Source organism: Taudactylus pleione, unplaced genomic scaffold (assembly GCF_031769625.1).
Source record: "Taudactylus pleione unplaced genomic scaffold, aTauple2 ptg000018l, whole genome shotgun sequence".
In the NCBI taxonomy this organism is placed as follows: Eukaryota; Metazoa; Chordata; class Amphibia; order Anura; family Myobatrachidae; genus Taudactylus; species Taudactylus pleione.
The window spans coordinates 4,452,449-4,468,719 of record NW_028284420.1 but is presented as its reverse complement, the minus strand read 5'-3'; the positions used below and the strand labels follow the sequence as shown (position 1 = coordinate 4,468,719).

The following is a 16,271-nucleotide window of genomic DNA, read 5'->3' as shown; positions in this document are numbered from 1 at the left end:
TCTTTGCCTTTTGGGCCTCAAGGTCCTTGCAAGGGCAGCAAGGCCCTTTGGACCCTGTTAGATGTTGCCTATTGTTGCTGGTTGCAATGGGGCCCTCATAACAATTCAAGCTTCAGATCCCCAAAAATGTAGATCCACCACTGCATGTATGGGCATGATCGGTCATTCAGTCTGATTGCCAATTAGCTGGGTTTGCCATTCATTTATCCATATAAGTATAGTGTTAATCTCCATGGATACAAGTGTTCAACGATCATGCAACTGTATGGCAGATTCCATGTGCAATGCAAATCTGCCTATGACTGTAAACGCCAGTGTTTCCTCATTGGGCATATGAAAAATATATGAAATATGCAGAGATGCAATTACGCACAGGAAACAATGAAAATGTATAACACACTCACCCTGAATGGTCTAAAAGATTTATATGACATTCCAGTTTCTTTTTGTAAATATTTATGAGTCATTCATTTCTGTTTGAATATCCTGGTAAAAGATAGGATTATATTTCAGAGACAGGGTGAATTTACTAAAGTGAGAGTTTTATAGAAGTGGAGATGTTGCCCATAGCAACCAATCAGATTCTACTTAACATTTAACTTGCACCTTCTAGAAGATAATAGCTAGAATCTGATTGGTTGCTATAGGCAACATCTCCACTTCTAAAAAGTCTCCTTTGTAAATTTACCCCATAATCTGAATAAAATATTGTATTTTCATACTTTCAGCTCATCAAATGAATTTAGCTCTTTCAGAAGTTATACTATGAACTGTCCGGTACACACTGAATAACTGAACATCGCCAAAAAAAAGTCACACAAAGTAATTTACCAAAAAATCAGTTTATATCTGAGCTGTATATAAACAGATGAGAAGTGCAGTATCTCATATGTACATAGTGGTAAAAATATAAATATTTATTGAATAACCAAAACCTATATACTGTACATCTCTCTCTAGCAGGCAAGTGGCTTCATGCAGTGGTTATACTGCAGCTTTAAATAACTTAAATATCCACAGATGTGATTTGACTTAATTGCTGTACACACGAGGTAGAAAGTATGGGTCTTGTATTTCTTATTATGTATTATAAAGGCCCTTTGCTTATGGCTGTATCCTAATTACAGCAGACCAGGAAAAACTGCTAATTAAAACAATGAAAATGCTTCACAAAGCATTATTCACCCATTTTTAATGTCCAGTGTTGTCTTTGTTTATAACAGTATAGGATTCATTTCAGTTGTAAGATCATTATCTTGACAAGTGGGATTCCATGTTCTTGGACCGCAGGTTAGCAGGGGCCATTGTGTGCATATTTTACTGCTTTCACTTGTTCTTATGGCATTATCATGACTTCCTATTGGTAGGGAAAAGATATTTGGATAGTGAAATAAACTACTCGTACATGTTTCATGTCAACAAATGTTTCTTCTCTTGTTTGAAAGAAAAAAATATGTTTAAAAGAATGATTAATGGTCAGTCTCTATTGATAGAAGAAGATGACAGTAAACTCGATTTGCTTCTTTACCTTTTGCATCACTTTTCAGCTCAAAGGTCTTAGTTCAGTTTTTGATGGGTGCACACAGGCCACGGTTTTCTGATACTCCTGTAACTAATCAGATACTAGATATTATTTATCTAGCACCTTCTAGAATATAATAAGTAGGATCTATGAGCAACACGTCCACTTCTATAAACCCGCACTTTAGTAAATATACCCCTAGCTCTGTGATTCCACCACTAGAGCTGAAGCAGACAGTAATTTAAAACCTGGCCTGGTAGTGGATACCACTAGTATTGATGGCGACCTGGTGTAGTCCAAAAATGTCATGTTGCTGGTATTTTACATTATTGATTGATCAGGATATTGAATGAATATTTGCAAAGTATAGAGGCTAATAGATCATCTCTAGTTGCACATGCATTACAGTCAGTATGTCACAGGTTCTCAAACCTGTCCTCAGAATTGACCAACAGTGCATGTTTATGAGTCTACTCCCAGGTAAACAGGTGAATGTGTAAAATCAGTTGACCAGTGTTTATCTACATAGTGTAATATTTACAATATACTTGTTCACCTGATAGCTTATGAAATTCAACATTAGGAAGGACCAAGATTTACCTAAAATCCCATGAGAGGTCCAAAAATGGACTCCATACACCTGGGCTCCTGGATGGACATGAAGAAAATATGCAAGAGGTCTATTTCTATGTGTTACTCGACTATTTCCCAGATATGTTTATATATTGTAGTGTGGTAAAGTTATTTAAAATTATTGCTGACCATTGATTTTAAAAGGCAAAATCATAAAGATAAAGCAGGTCAATGACCACTGATAATTATAGTCATCAGGTGGTGATTATTTTTCATGTGGACTATATATATCTATACTGTTCATTGATAATATGATCTGGAATCATATTTATCCCACTTAAAAACAAAAGCACTGCAGTCCATGGGTCCAGAGGTTTTTCAGCAATGCAGGGAGTTTTGACTGATTCACACGTAGTGTCCTTTTATAAAGCATGGACACGGTCTGCAGACAGCTGAGAAAATGAAGGGAGCCCCCCATTTTACATCTGTATTCCTCCCTCTTCTACACCTTGTTGTCATTGTTTGCAGGTATAGGTGTCCTGCTGCTGTACACACTTCTGGCACTCCACATGGCAGCACCAATGCACTTGACAGTGACAGGAAAAGGTGACCATCCGACTCTGAGTGTTGTATCCTCTTCCACAGCACAAACTGTCACAGGTGGTCTCCCGAGAACATATTCTCCCCGCAGTGCCAGGAGAAAGGCGGCTGACACGACAGAAGCTGGGAGAATCCTCTAGATAAACCAGGTCACTGGAGCGTGGGGAACGGCCAGCAAAGGAATGTCCTAGAGACTCGTGGCCCCCTACTGCCTCATTGGTGGCTCCCAGGACTTTGATGGCATTGTCATATTTGGCTTTTAGCAATGCTCCTGTTTCATGGAAGGGGGAAAGCTGTTTCCAGCAGGTGCGAACTGCACATGAACCAGACACTCCGTGACACTTGCATGTGGTCTTCAGTCCACTCTTTACAGCCTTAAGATAAGCAAAAATGTACATTTATTAAGTGGTAGAATCATAGCATTGCCTAAATATTTTATACTTGGTGTATAGAGAACCAATTTAATTAATAACATTTATATATATATATATATATATATATATATATATATATATATCTCCAGCATATTCCATTGATTACATATTTGCGCTTTACAATTGGGAACAAAAGAGTAGTGACACAAGACAGGGTAATAATAACAGACAAATAGGGGTATTCAATATGGGTGTGATAACATCGTTTTTTGCGTTAATACCGCACTTTTTAACTTTTTTGCGTTAATATCACTGGTTTTAGTTTTACACCGTACTCAATTTCAAAGACTTATCGCAGTTTTGAAAAGTCTTTGATAAAAAACGGTGATAACTTTTCACCATTGAATAGGTGTTGAAAAAAAGTGCAGAATTGGGGTTTAGGGGTGCAGGCTTAAAAAAAATAGCCTGCACCCCTGAGATTGACATTTAAAAAAGAACTGTGTCAAAAAAAGTTTAAAAAATAAATAGGGACACCCCAAAAAATTTATAAAAAAATTGGGGTGCAAAAAAAAAAATGGGAAAAAATTGTTAAATATTAGGGAAATAGGTTCAGGGCTATTCTGCAAGTATGAGGCAGGTGTTTTCTAGAATAGAATTATAGCAGCAGGTGCACAAATGCAGAATTTTTAAAAACTGACTTTAGGAACTTAAAAATATGCTAGTACCCATTTTCATGTACCCCAAATTTGATGGGACCACTTAAAAAAACGAAAAAAATAACCTAAGTGCTCTTCTGCATCACTTCTTCAATGTCGGAAAAAAAACACCTGCTGCGGCTATTTAAATCCCCGACTTTCAATTAAAGGCTAAAACGGGGGTACCCATAGTGTTCCCCCATGTTTTTACAACTTTAGGGGGGGTCTTACAATTATTTTAAGGAAAAATTCGTAACTTTTACACAAATCCAACTTCGGAGTTTCCCGTTTTCGTTAATTTTATTTTGAATACGGGGATAAGCGGGAGCGCGCACCATACCTTTACGCAGAAAAAAACTCCAATATGAAACGTTAACTTCGCCAGGGAAGTTAACCTTTCATATTGAATACCCCTCAAAGAGGTAAAAGCACACTGTGAGCAAGCTTACACTCTATAAGGCAGGGATGGGGAACCTCAGGCCCGGGGGCTGTATAAGGCCCCCGGAATCATTTGGTCTGGTCCTTGGAGCTTTTTTCTGCTAGCCTCATCTTGCTCGCAGGGTGCCTAGAATGCACCCTGCAGCCAGAATCTATGCAGCAGTGCTGCCTAGAACGTCCTTAGGACGCTTCAGACGATCACACCGCTGCCCTTACAGCTCCACGAAGCATCCTCAGGGTGATCCAGGTATTGCTGTAATCACCGGCGATTGTGGCCCCGCCCCCGTGTGATGTCACACAGAGGGTTGTGGCCTGCACCGGGCCCGCAAAAAATATTATATATATATCAAAATGGCCCTCTGCAGAAAGAAGTTTCTCCACCCCTGCTATAAGGAAATAGGAATTCTCATACATGTGGGTAAGTGCAAATTGGTGCAGCTAAATTGCAGAGGGTCTTGGTATAAATGGTATATATGATCCAGTCACACAGTAATGCTGGCCTGTGGTCCAGTAATAGATATCAGCAATTAACACTGAAGAAGGCAGTACATGCAAGCCATTTATCGCTATCCCCACCTCAGGATTGACAATAACTGGGTGTTATTAAAGAAAAAAATGTTTTATTAAACAAAAAAAATGTTTTTCCCAAAAATAAATCTATCAAAAAGATTTTTTTTTTCCTATGCAGGCTTTCAGTGCCTATGCACTTGCACAAGTCTGCATAACTGGCTGGTGAAGCGGTAAGAGTCTTGTTACCACTGCCAGTCTGTATCTCTGGGGAGCTGAGCAATTCACATATGCCTCAGTTAACTCTTGTTGGTAAATTGTGTAGATCGATATTTTCCATTGCCAAGATAAGCAGCAATAGAAAATCTTTAGGATTGCCACTTATTGATAAATAGACTCTAATGTGGGGTACACACTGGCCGACATATCGGCCGTTCAATTCAACGGTCGATATATATTTTGTGTGCGTCGGCCAGTGTGTACCAGTTATAAGTCTGTGAACGATGTCATTCACAGACATATCGGGTCAGCTGTGCTGCACAGCTGATGTACAATATATCTGCAGATATATTGTGCTGTGTGTATGGGTGGTCAGCCAACCACATGTACACTTGCTGCACGGGCCGGCGGTGATTGATAGTTCAACTGGATGGGCGCAAGGAAATGCCCACCCAGTTGTGACATCAGTTACGATGAATCATGCAGTCTGTATGCAGAACATATGTTTTGCATATACTGTATACTTGCAGATCAGTTGATCTGCAGATATATCGGTGAGGTTTGTACCCACCTTTAGGGATAGATGTACTAAGCCTTGGAGAGAGATAAAACACCAACCAATCAGCTCCTAACTGTAATTTTTCAAGCACAGCCTGTAAAGTGATAGTTAGGAGCTGATTGGGTGGTACTTTTTCTCTCTCAACGGCTTAGTGCATCTCCCCCTTAGGCCTATTTATTATGCAGTGATAACACAGAATTTCTACTGCCACTTATCACAGTGATAGGAACATTAATTGTTGCCAAAATTCAACAAGAAAATGTTAACTAGAATAGTGGCTGGGAGTGATAACTGTAGTCTAAAGCTGGGTACACACCTATTCCATAACTCTGCTGATCGGGTGAACGCTCCGGATCAGCAGAGTGCTGTGTCCCCAGTTTGACCCCCTGTCAGCTGCCTGGAAGGCCTGTACACACTTTGCAGACATAGCTCAGTGTGTACGGGCCAACATTTATTAAACAGCACATAAGATGCGACCTCCCTATCCCGACCGTTGCAGGAGCTTCATAGGCCGTATATCGGCTAAAGCTCCTGCAACGGTACTGCATACACACCGACACAATCGTCAGCTGACGAATATATAGGTGTGTACCCTTTACTGTTTCTCCCGGCCAGTCTTCTTGTATATGTCTATATATGTGACTTGCTTTGCACAATGCAATAGAAGTCCACTTTCCAAAACAATTTAAAGAAAAAGAAAAGTAGAATTAAAAAAAATAATTAAAAAGTAATTTAATAAAATTCTGACTAGAAAAAAAAAAAATCTTTTAAATAAATAAATAAAGCATTATTTTCTCCTGGGGATAATGATAGAAGGATTATAGCAGTATTAGTACTGCTGCAATCCTGCTTAAATAAACTTCCCCGTGTTTTGCATGGAGCATCTTTTACTGGAGAGAGCCGGAGGGTCCTACAGCCAGCGATAGCACGGATGCAGCCTTTGATAGACAGGGAAATTGATATCTCCAGCAATATCACCCACTTTCAACCGAGATAGATTTTTTTCGCTACTGAATAAAAAGACCGATTAGTTATACTCCTGGAGCCTACTTATTGTCAGGCTGCATTCAGGTCTCATTGATATCATTAGTTTCTAGCAAATTAATAGATTGTATTTGTCTCTCTCTAGTGATTTCAGTGGTTCCTAGTGAATTAATAGGCACATTCTCATGAATATTGTAAATAGTACTGCATCCTTTGTATGTCGGTGATAGGTGCACTTTCAGTCTCAGGAATTAAAGTGAGGCATATAGTTTCTGCTGCCACATTGACGATGGGTACATTTGAGTTCTATCTACGTGTTATGTGTCCTTATTTACTAATTTTGACTATGTGAATTTATGTCATCAATGGGTGAAGCTACTGTGGTAGCAATATTACTACTCCAGGAACTACTGTGAGAAATGGTCTGCTTCATGCACAGAGGCCTTTACAACATATAGCTCCAGGTCCCACAAATGTCTTGTTATGCCCTGAAGTCATCTGTACAGAAAGTTACAAGTATTTTGTCAGATGTGTTTGATGCATTTGTTGACCAGACATGTATGGGTTAGCTTAACTGATATGAAAAGCTTAATTACAAACTGATGTCTAGTGTCCCATAGACGGATTGCAGTATATAACCTGCCACCATACTTGCCAAGTCTCCCTCATTGTCAGGGAGACTCCCTGAAATAGTAGTAATCTCCCTGTCTCCCTGAAGAGTCCAGCAATCTCTCTGATTGCACCTTACCCCCATTATGTAGCTGTCATATATATAGAAAACAGAGTTATATACATTCAAATGGGATCATTAGTATAATTTCCCTGCATTAGTTTTAAGGCACAATGATCCCTATGGCTACATGCATTTTCTGAAAGGTACCAGTGTGTTTTCATCAACACATAGATCTTACTAACTGCTTTGGGGCTCATTTACATTTGGATGTAAGTCAGGTTTATGACACGCCTGTCAGATGTAGCTGTACACGCCCACTTTACCGCAGCGCTCATCGGTCTTGCTTTCACAATCTCCCTGAAATGCTTTTTCAAAAGTAGGCAAGTATGCTTCTGCCACATGTTAATTTGTAGAGTAAACATATGTATTATGTGATGTGGGGTCCTAACTTCTTCTTACCCTTATCCCAGCGTTGGTGTTATGCAGATCCACCTTGGCTCTGGTATCTCTCTCTCCTCTTCTCTGGCCCAAGAAGTTTTGCAGGAAGCGGGTACTATGTCGTAAGTTATCCCCGCAGACCCCCCACTGCCATGCCCTCTGACTCTCTAGCCCGGGAGAGTCATCACATGTACATCGTTCCATTTTCCCTCCGCTGCAAGCCTTAGCCAGCGAGTGTGTCAGTGCAGCAGCAGACACTGCATACAGGAAAGCAGTCTCTTTAAATCCTGCAAAAGAGAGGACTTATTGTTATTGTCACGGACATTTACTGGTTGTGCTGATGTGCGGACCTATGTGTACAAATACTAGCATGCTGTGTCATGTCTAAATAATACCTCCTGGCATTTCAAGTGTCCAAAGAAAGGGAGCTTTACACGTTTACACACACACATACATGTGAGACTGCCAGTGGTTCTGTATATATATATATATATATATATATGTATATATATATATATATATATATAAATATTTATATATATATATAAAATTTATTACCAGTTATTTATATAGTGCACACATATTCTGCAGCGCATATATAGATATATATAACATATATATATATATATATATATATAGTGTGTGCTGCTGGCACCTTGTTTTGGACTAATTGTATTCTTGTAATTAGCTTCAGAAACAGCAAGTAGTGTGAAGCTACTATAAATATTGTATTTACTTGTAACTTTTAGAGTATAAGCACATTTTTTCTGGGCATAGGATACTGTATGTGAATATATATATGTGTGTGTGTGTGTGTGTAAATATATATATATATATAAACAGAGAATATATATATATTTAATATTGTATTTGCTCTGTATACACTATATAATAGAATTATATCTCAGATGATCTTCTGCACGGCATTTGTCATTTGTTTGACTGTTTTACAATATGATACAATCTGATTTCTATATAACAGATTTTTTTTAGAATTGGATCAAATTATTTCCTTAGACTAAAGATAAAGGTGTTTATGCAGGGAAATATATAGCATATAATTCCAGTTAGCCAGTTTTTGTGGGTACCTACTACCTAGCAATAAAAGCAATAAAATATATTACATTTGAAGGGATTCACCACCATCCCAGATGTGAGCCAATCACTTAATATGACAGCGATCAGGCTGCAGGAGGATGATGTAGAAGGAATGCACAACTGGATAGATGAGGATTTGGTCTACTCACGTCCCAAAATGTCATCTATTCTCCTTTTTAAATCCCCCATGTCACAGGCCCAGTGAAATACAGCTATCAAGGTTAATGCCAGAGAGGTGGGGAATCCCCTTAAGGTGTCTGTTATGGGTAAAATATATCTCACTAGAAGCAATATATTTAGGTAATCATGCTGCTCAAGGAATTGCTAAATGCTTCCACTAGCTCCAAAGCAGAAGAGATTGCAGTCCCAATCTGCACCTTTATCCTATACTATGATTTGACAATTGCTCTTATTATTAAGTGAGAAATTTAGCCAATGCCAAATAAAATACTGCCTTAATGAATGACTTTTGAATGCAGTTGCTATTGATGCCTCACCTCTTCTCAATAGACTTCCTCTTCCCTGTAAGCTGCAGTTCCAGCGCTCACTGCGCAGCTGGTATTGGCATTCCCCAATGCCCAGTCTTACAGCTTCCTTTAGTACTTCTGAGAGTCCTGGCTCCTTTCGGCACAATCTCATTTGTCGTCGAGTGAGGGGCAACAGATCACACTGTTTAAGGTGGGGTCGGTTGTGAGTACTACCAGTCACAGGAGAAGATGAAGTATAGAGTGAAAGTGACTCCTTGCTAGTTAGTCTGTAGAGAGTCCAAAAAAAAGAGGATAATTAATACTGTAACAATATCTACCTACAATGGAGGGAGCTATTTTATGAGTTTGTAAGAATACAGTATATCAATTCACTGGTAACTAGTAACATCGTACAATCATAGGGCAAAACGTGACTCGTGCTTCAGTGATGTTGTTAATTCCTGAAACTGATAGGCGGAGTATTGCTATTTAGACAACAGGTACACTTTAAAGATATGGATATGCATGTCTCCTACAGCTATAGCAACACTTTCATATGATTTAATTTAATAATGTTTCATGTAATATAAATACAGCAAACAAAAAGGAACAGTGTTTCCAGTCAACAAAGCAGCAGAAGGTATCACAAAAAGTTGCTGGGCTGGCAGACTATGACAAGGGCCTCATGTCACAGGGATGACATTGCAATATGTGTAATGGCTAGAATATAAAATCTGAATAATGTCCACATTAAACAGTTCATCCTGACTAATGTCTAAGGGCCTGATTCAGCAGCGATCGCAAATGCAACTACGTATGCAAATGATTGTTAGCCATTGCGCATGCATATAAGCCGCACTGTGCGTGCACTGCGATCACACAAGCACAGCGGAATCCATTGCAGAGTGAGTGATAGGTCGTCAGCATTTAGGGGTGGTGCCGGGGGAGTGGTCAGAGAATCGCAGGCGTGCCTATACATTTAAATGCCGTAGCATGGGCGTGCATAAATTTGCCACGGCGATTACATACGCAGCTGGAGTACTCACTGCGTACGACGAGACTTGCAATGCCTGCGGCTGGTCAGACCTGCTGTAAATGTGCGTGATGGGCCGATGTTCGTCGATGGTACCGTTGTATATGCAGGACTGCGACTGCAGATGTGAGAAAGCAGCAGTAGGTATCTCTATGCCAGCTGAGCTGTGGCAAGCATTACCATATTTTTGCAGCTGCATTCCATGCAAAATCACAGCTGCTTACGCATTTGTGATCTGTACTGAATCAAGCCATACAGTGGAGGCCATACAGTGGAATTTGGGGGAAGAAGAATTGCTGTGTGTTGCTCTCCAATAGCTCCCACAACTGTCCCTGGCATTTAATTCTTCTGAAACCATTTGCTTTGGCCTTTACCCACTGGCCGGCTTCCAAACTTGAGCTAATTGATGCATCATTATATTGTTGTTATATAGCTAATCTGGTAGGTATTAGTGGGCATTTAATTGCTGCACCAAATGACTAATTTGCCAAGAGACTGGTAGTACTAATGGTGACACTGGTAAAGATGTCAGCATTTTCCATCACGCTCTCCTTTACAATCCCTTGTAATATGTAAGTGCAGTTACAATACAGTGGTCTCTGCTGTGTTTATTTGCTAGTTAGAATAGTCAGAATCAATTATCCCTCTTAGTTGAGTGATCTGAAAGTATAACGAGCACAAAGCTTAATCTAATGAGCACACACAAGAACTGGATTTAAAACCTTCTGCTAAGTTCTGACATGCACAATGGGTTTTTCTTAATAAGTTCAGTTTTTATAACTGTCATTTACAGATTGCTTAAAACAAATGGCAAATAGGAGACAATGAACTCAGTAAAAGCAGTGCTGTAGTGCTGGTCAGCTCTCTAAACTTCCACAGGTATAATTGTTGACAGTTTTAAATTATAACAGGTATTTGTCACCTCCTTCAGTTGACCAGCACTAAGTAAAAGACAAAATGCGCACATGAGCGGAACACTTTTAAGTGTAGCAGAAATGGACAAGACACCTATGTATGCAAAACATAATAGACATACAAGGTATATAATGGAGTCAGAGTGAAAGGTGTGCATTGGGATGCAATCGGGAAGCCGGCTGACATTATACCGACAGCCGGCTTCCCGACTGTCATATCCCGGTGAGGGTGAAATGCCCGGCATCTAGATGTAGACGCTGCTCATTTCACGGACAGCCACGGGGGGGAAGGGTTAGGTTTAGGGCTCCCGGGTGGGACTTAGGGTTAGGCACTCCCCCGGGCGGTTAGGGCTAGGCTAGGGGGAGGGAGGGTTACGGTTAGGCACCCCCAGGGGGAGGTTAGGGTTAGGCATCCCCCCGGGGGACTTAGGTTTAGGCATCGGGGAAGGGGGGGATTAGGGTTAGGCACTTGAGGTGAAGGTTAGGGTTAGGCACCCCTAAGGGAGGGTTAGGGTTAGGGGGGCAGGTTAGGTTAGGCTAGTTAATACTTACCTAGGGACGATTGGGATTTCCAGCGCTGTCGGGCTGCCGCTGCCGGGATCTGTTCCAGTGTCGGGCTGCCGCTGCTGTATTTCATACCGATTCCTTGTGCATTGTCTAGTGGTCCTCTTCTTCTTCTCATACAGGATACTGTAACCTAGCTCCCTAGTGTGTACCCAGAGTGCATGTGAAGAAGGCATGGGTGTATTGTATACCAATCAGCTCTTGTCATTTTTTAAACAAAATGACAGGAGCTGATTGGTTGGTACTTTATATTTCTCCACGGCTTAGTACATAGACCCCTTATATGCCAATACAACCCTGAAGAAAGATTTTCACAGATAACACTGGCCACATATTTAAAGAAAATCTGGTACTGTATGTGACCAAATGACAATCTGTAATTTGCTCCTAATCGCCGGAAAACAGACAAAAACGTCCAACAGACAAATTGGTTAAATCAAACGGATCTAACTCTTTCATCCGTTTGGGAGCTAAAGGTGCCCATTCACTAGCAGACATGAAAACGACTGCACGATTACGACATTATAATCGTGCAGTCGTTTGTCAGTCTGTGATGAGCCTGCACTGAACGATCAGTCGTTCAGTGCAGGCTCATTGCTCAACCTGACGATATCGTCAGGTTGTCCAGCATGTTTGCACGATGATAGATGTCTAAACGTCCAGCCGGCATGCGCATTGCTGGTCGTTTCAGACATTTTTGCAAACGATTTATGAACGATTGTTATCATTCAATCGCTCAACTTAATTGTCTAGAGGATGGGCACCTTAACATTCGATTGTCATTTGCTCCCATACATTACGAGATTTTCATTCCGACCAGCCAACTAGAAAGATATAATCTTACAAAAACATTGAATCTGTTGATGTGATTACAAGTTTATTCAGATATCAAGTGCCCCCTACATTGTCCTCTCCATATAGAAATATTTATATTTTATCGAATTATATCTTAGGTGACCTTCTGCGGGTCTATTAATTTTACTTTATTTACATCTATTATTTTGTAGCTTCATACATAAAAGAAAGCACTTACAAGAATATTATTAATAGCGTTTCTTAACCAACACTGAACCAGAACTTCCCTGAAAATATCTTCAGAAATTGTTTTATTTGGCACTATCTAAAACTTGGAAAATATCACCAGTAGGTGCATTGCTGGTGCTATTCTAACAGTTTTCAGAAATACACTAATATACAAATCTCCTACATGTCTCACAATAGTAAATTATGTAATTATAAGATTGAAATTGAAATATAGTCTGGCTTGCTTTCTATATATAATATATATATATATATGTATATATATATATATATATATAGAAATGCAAGGTCTGTCAGAAACAGCAACAGGCGGCACTCCGCGGACTTTGTAAATGAAAGAAAGTGACTTTATTCACCAACGTTTCAAGACCAATGAGGCCTTGTCATCAGGGTGTTTTCACCGCGGAGTGCCGCCTGTTGCTGTTTCTGACAGACCTTGCATTTCTACATTACTTTAAAGAAGGCACCCCGGCATTACTGAATTGGAATTGAGAGTGCCCCTCTACATCTTCCTTCTCTTTCTCTCTCTCTCTCTATATATATATATGAACAATGGTAGTACGGCACTCAAATACAATAGAACTGGATAGGCTCTGGTGCCGTAACCAAAAAAAGTAAAACTAAGGCAAAAGATGAAAGGCACTCAGAGACTCAATAATCCAAAAGGCTACAGCGTGGTAGTCAACGTTTCGGAGAAACCTCCTTTATCAAGACTGTATAACAAATGCAAACACAAACATACAATAAATAACTTACTTACCACACTATAAATATATATATAAAAAAAAGCATGTGAACTTTAAAGGATTTTATTATTTTGTTACTTCAGTTATGTCCCAGCATGTGAGTGCAGCCTGACAGTTCAACACCAAATTATTAAAAAGAAAATCCATAACATATTTTGAGGAATAATTTTACAATTTTATATCATTCCCATGCCTTTTTAAATTGGTTTTATATATATAATATTTATATTTTTAGGCAAATCCGGGAACGTTTATTTATACACACACATTTTTTTTTTAAATGACAATGATGACTTTCCCCTTATTCTAGGACAGAGTGGTTATTTTATACCTTCAGTTAACATACTTGTTAAATCTCAGATCTTTTCAGTTGTTCATCTTACAGTAATTCTCTACATTAACATGGAGGGGTTGATTTACTGAAGCACTTAACTTTCACCAGCTTAGCGGATTCAAGTTCACCTCTATCCAGTACCATCAGGGGTAGGGGAAAGAAAATATAAAACACTTTTTTCTAACACTGATCCAGCCAGATTGAAGTGACCTTGGATTCATCAAGCTGGCGAATGTTACATGTTTTAGTCTGTTACTTAATAATTACATTTTATGAGTTTGGAAGTTAAAAGTTCAGGTTTTTTTTTCTGTTTTCTGTCCATATTCACAAACACACACAATTGTACATAGAGGATTTTTCTATCTGGTCTTTCCTCCCATCACCTGCTGCTTATCCATATTATGATGTAACTTTATGAAAGTAAATATTTGGAGAAATCGCCTAATTTCAAGGTCTCTGAGCTCAGCACATATCACCACACAAAGGGAGACAGAGCTATGTGTTATACATAGGGAGGGGAAAGAACGAACTGTGAGAAAACAGGAAAGGGAAATCTCTGTGATAGAAGTGTGAGAAAAGATGATGAAAAATATGTATTTAACAAGTTACCTTAACCCTTTAATTTTACTTAAAAAATAAAAAATAGAGGTATATTTAGATACGTTAGATTGTGTCTTTAAATATTTTAATAAGTGTCTGTATTTGTAGTTGTATATGTGTGTGCCTGGTGCATATAGATTTCCATCTTCATATAAATAGACAGCTATCTACATGAGAAATTCACTTTTTTTCTTGTCAAATTAAGATATTTGTCTGCGTTATCCATGTCCATAGTCCATGTAAAACGGTAACTGCATAGCATGAATTGGGATCAAATTAGCTTTTTTACAGGACAATAATGTTGTAATCACAATTATTGTAGCATGAATATAGACTAATACAATTACAAATCAAGAGCTCATTTTTAACAGTGATTTAATTCTAAGCCACACTTAGTATATTTTTATTCATTATATAAATTAATCTTCATTAACATTATTTAGTAAGTAATATTTCTTTTTAATGTGAAATTCCAAAATGAAATCAAAATCTGAACATTGTTCTCATTCATATATAACTAATTTATAATGATTTTTTTATCTAAACTGTATTGCACATAAATACCATTCGGAGCCAAATTCTATAGTTTCAGAAGTGACTTAGTATATCATCAACATACATTATCTTATCCCACACAGAATAATGTAACAAAGATATTATGAATATATGCATATGTTCTGCTTACATACAAACAATATATGTGTATTACAGAGATAATGTACATGCCTTCCTAATACTAATTAAATGTATCAGTATTTTAAATAATAATAATAATAATAATAATAATAATAATAATAATAATAATAATAATATTTTGTTATCTGATCACTGATTGAAATAATGCCTGCAGCACAATAAAAACAAGTCTACATTTATTTTATATATATTCTGGATATATTTGTATTTACATGGAATATCTCCACTCACACTTCTCTATATTACTTTAGCTATTAAATGTAATATTTAAATAACGTTTTTCAAAGTGTTTTGACTTTTTTAACTTTTTAAAGTATCATCTATCTGCGTTCCAGAATCTGATCCCTGAGCAGTATAATTACAGATATGTGATCTCGTTATAGGCCATGTGATGAAGATAAAAGGATGGGAGATAATCTCTTAACTATGAAAATCTTATTATCTTTAATAACCTTTTGGGTTTGTTTGATCGCAACCACATAATAAATGAATCATGACAGCAGATAAGGTGTATGCAGCAGGAGGAGGTGGGAGAACAATCCATAGACAAGTGATGAGGAGACCTGAGACCACCACTGCAAGCCCATGACTAGATGGACTGCTGACATCCAGCGTGTTCTAGACAACATCCCCCAGCGGCTGTGGTACTGACAGTGCATTCTTTTACTTATAGTTCCACAACAACTGGTGAACATCAGGTATCCTGAGTATGCAGAACAACTGTGCGCTTTCCCTCAGCATTATATTCCCAATAATCTTCTCATCTCATTAATGACATTTCTGACATATATCAGTACTTTATTGACTAGAGAAATCAGCCATCGTTAAATGTACTCACTCACCCAAAGTAGGAATCCGCAGGCTCCAGCAGGAGGATGACAGGCAGTAGGTGTAGGCACAGGGCAGCCAGTGGTAGGGGGAGGCCGGATGGCATGGTGCACACCCGGCTCTGCTCCTCATCTCTCTCCCCGCAGCCGGTTACTGGCAGCGGTTCTCTCTTGCAGAGTTTAAAGGGACGGGACACACCTTGCCCCTGATTGGCCAGGGACTGACTCTCTCTTTGGCTGGCTGGCTTGCTGTCCTGCCAAGGTGTGTAAGGGAAGGGTGGAGCATTGAGTCCACCTCCAGCAGCCTCAGGGACTGGGAGTGAGTGACAAGCAGGGAGTGTGTGTTGTGCTGCCTATATTGTAGTAATG

The 16,271-nt window shown here is 39.0% G+C and overlaps 1 protein-coding gene across 1 annotated transcript; it reads right to left on the bottom strand.

The window, feature by feature from the left end:
• Positions 1–861: 861 nt before the first annotated feature.
• On the bottom strand, positions 862–16,038 carry WNT9B (Wnt family member 9B). Its single transcript, XM_088482537.1, has 4 exons — positions 15,918–16,038; positions 9,178–9,434; positions 7,604–7,869; positions 862–3,069 (listed from the first exon to the last, which is right to left on the bottom strand). The coding sequence occupies exons 1-4, from the start codon at positions 16,007–16,009 to the stop codon at positions 2,611–2,613; spliced, it is 1,074 nt and encodes a 357-aa protein (XP_088338663.1). The 5' UTR covers positions 16,010–16,038; the 3' UTR covers positions 862–2,610.
• Between the last annotated feature and the right edge of the window lie 233 nt (positions 16,039–16,271).

Bases quoted from the DNA above. Each gene is read 5' to 3' on its own strand.
- WNT9B (XM_088482537.1), bottom strand. From the start codon at position 16,009: ATGCCATCCGGCCTCCCCCTACCACTGGCTGCCCTGTGCCTACACCTA. The intron at 9,435-15,917 runs GTGAGTGAGTAC...GACTCTCTACAG, and splicing joins CCTGCGGATTCCTACTTTGG to ACTAACTAGCAAGGAGTCAC. The intron at 7,870-9,177 runs GTGAGGCATCAA...TCTCTTTTGCAG, and splicing joins AGGAAGTCTATTGAGAAGAG to GATTTAAAGAGACTGCTTTC.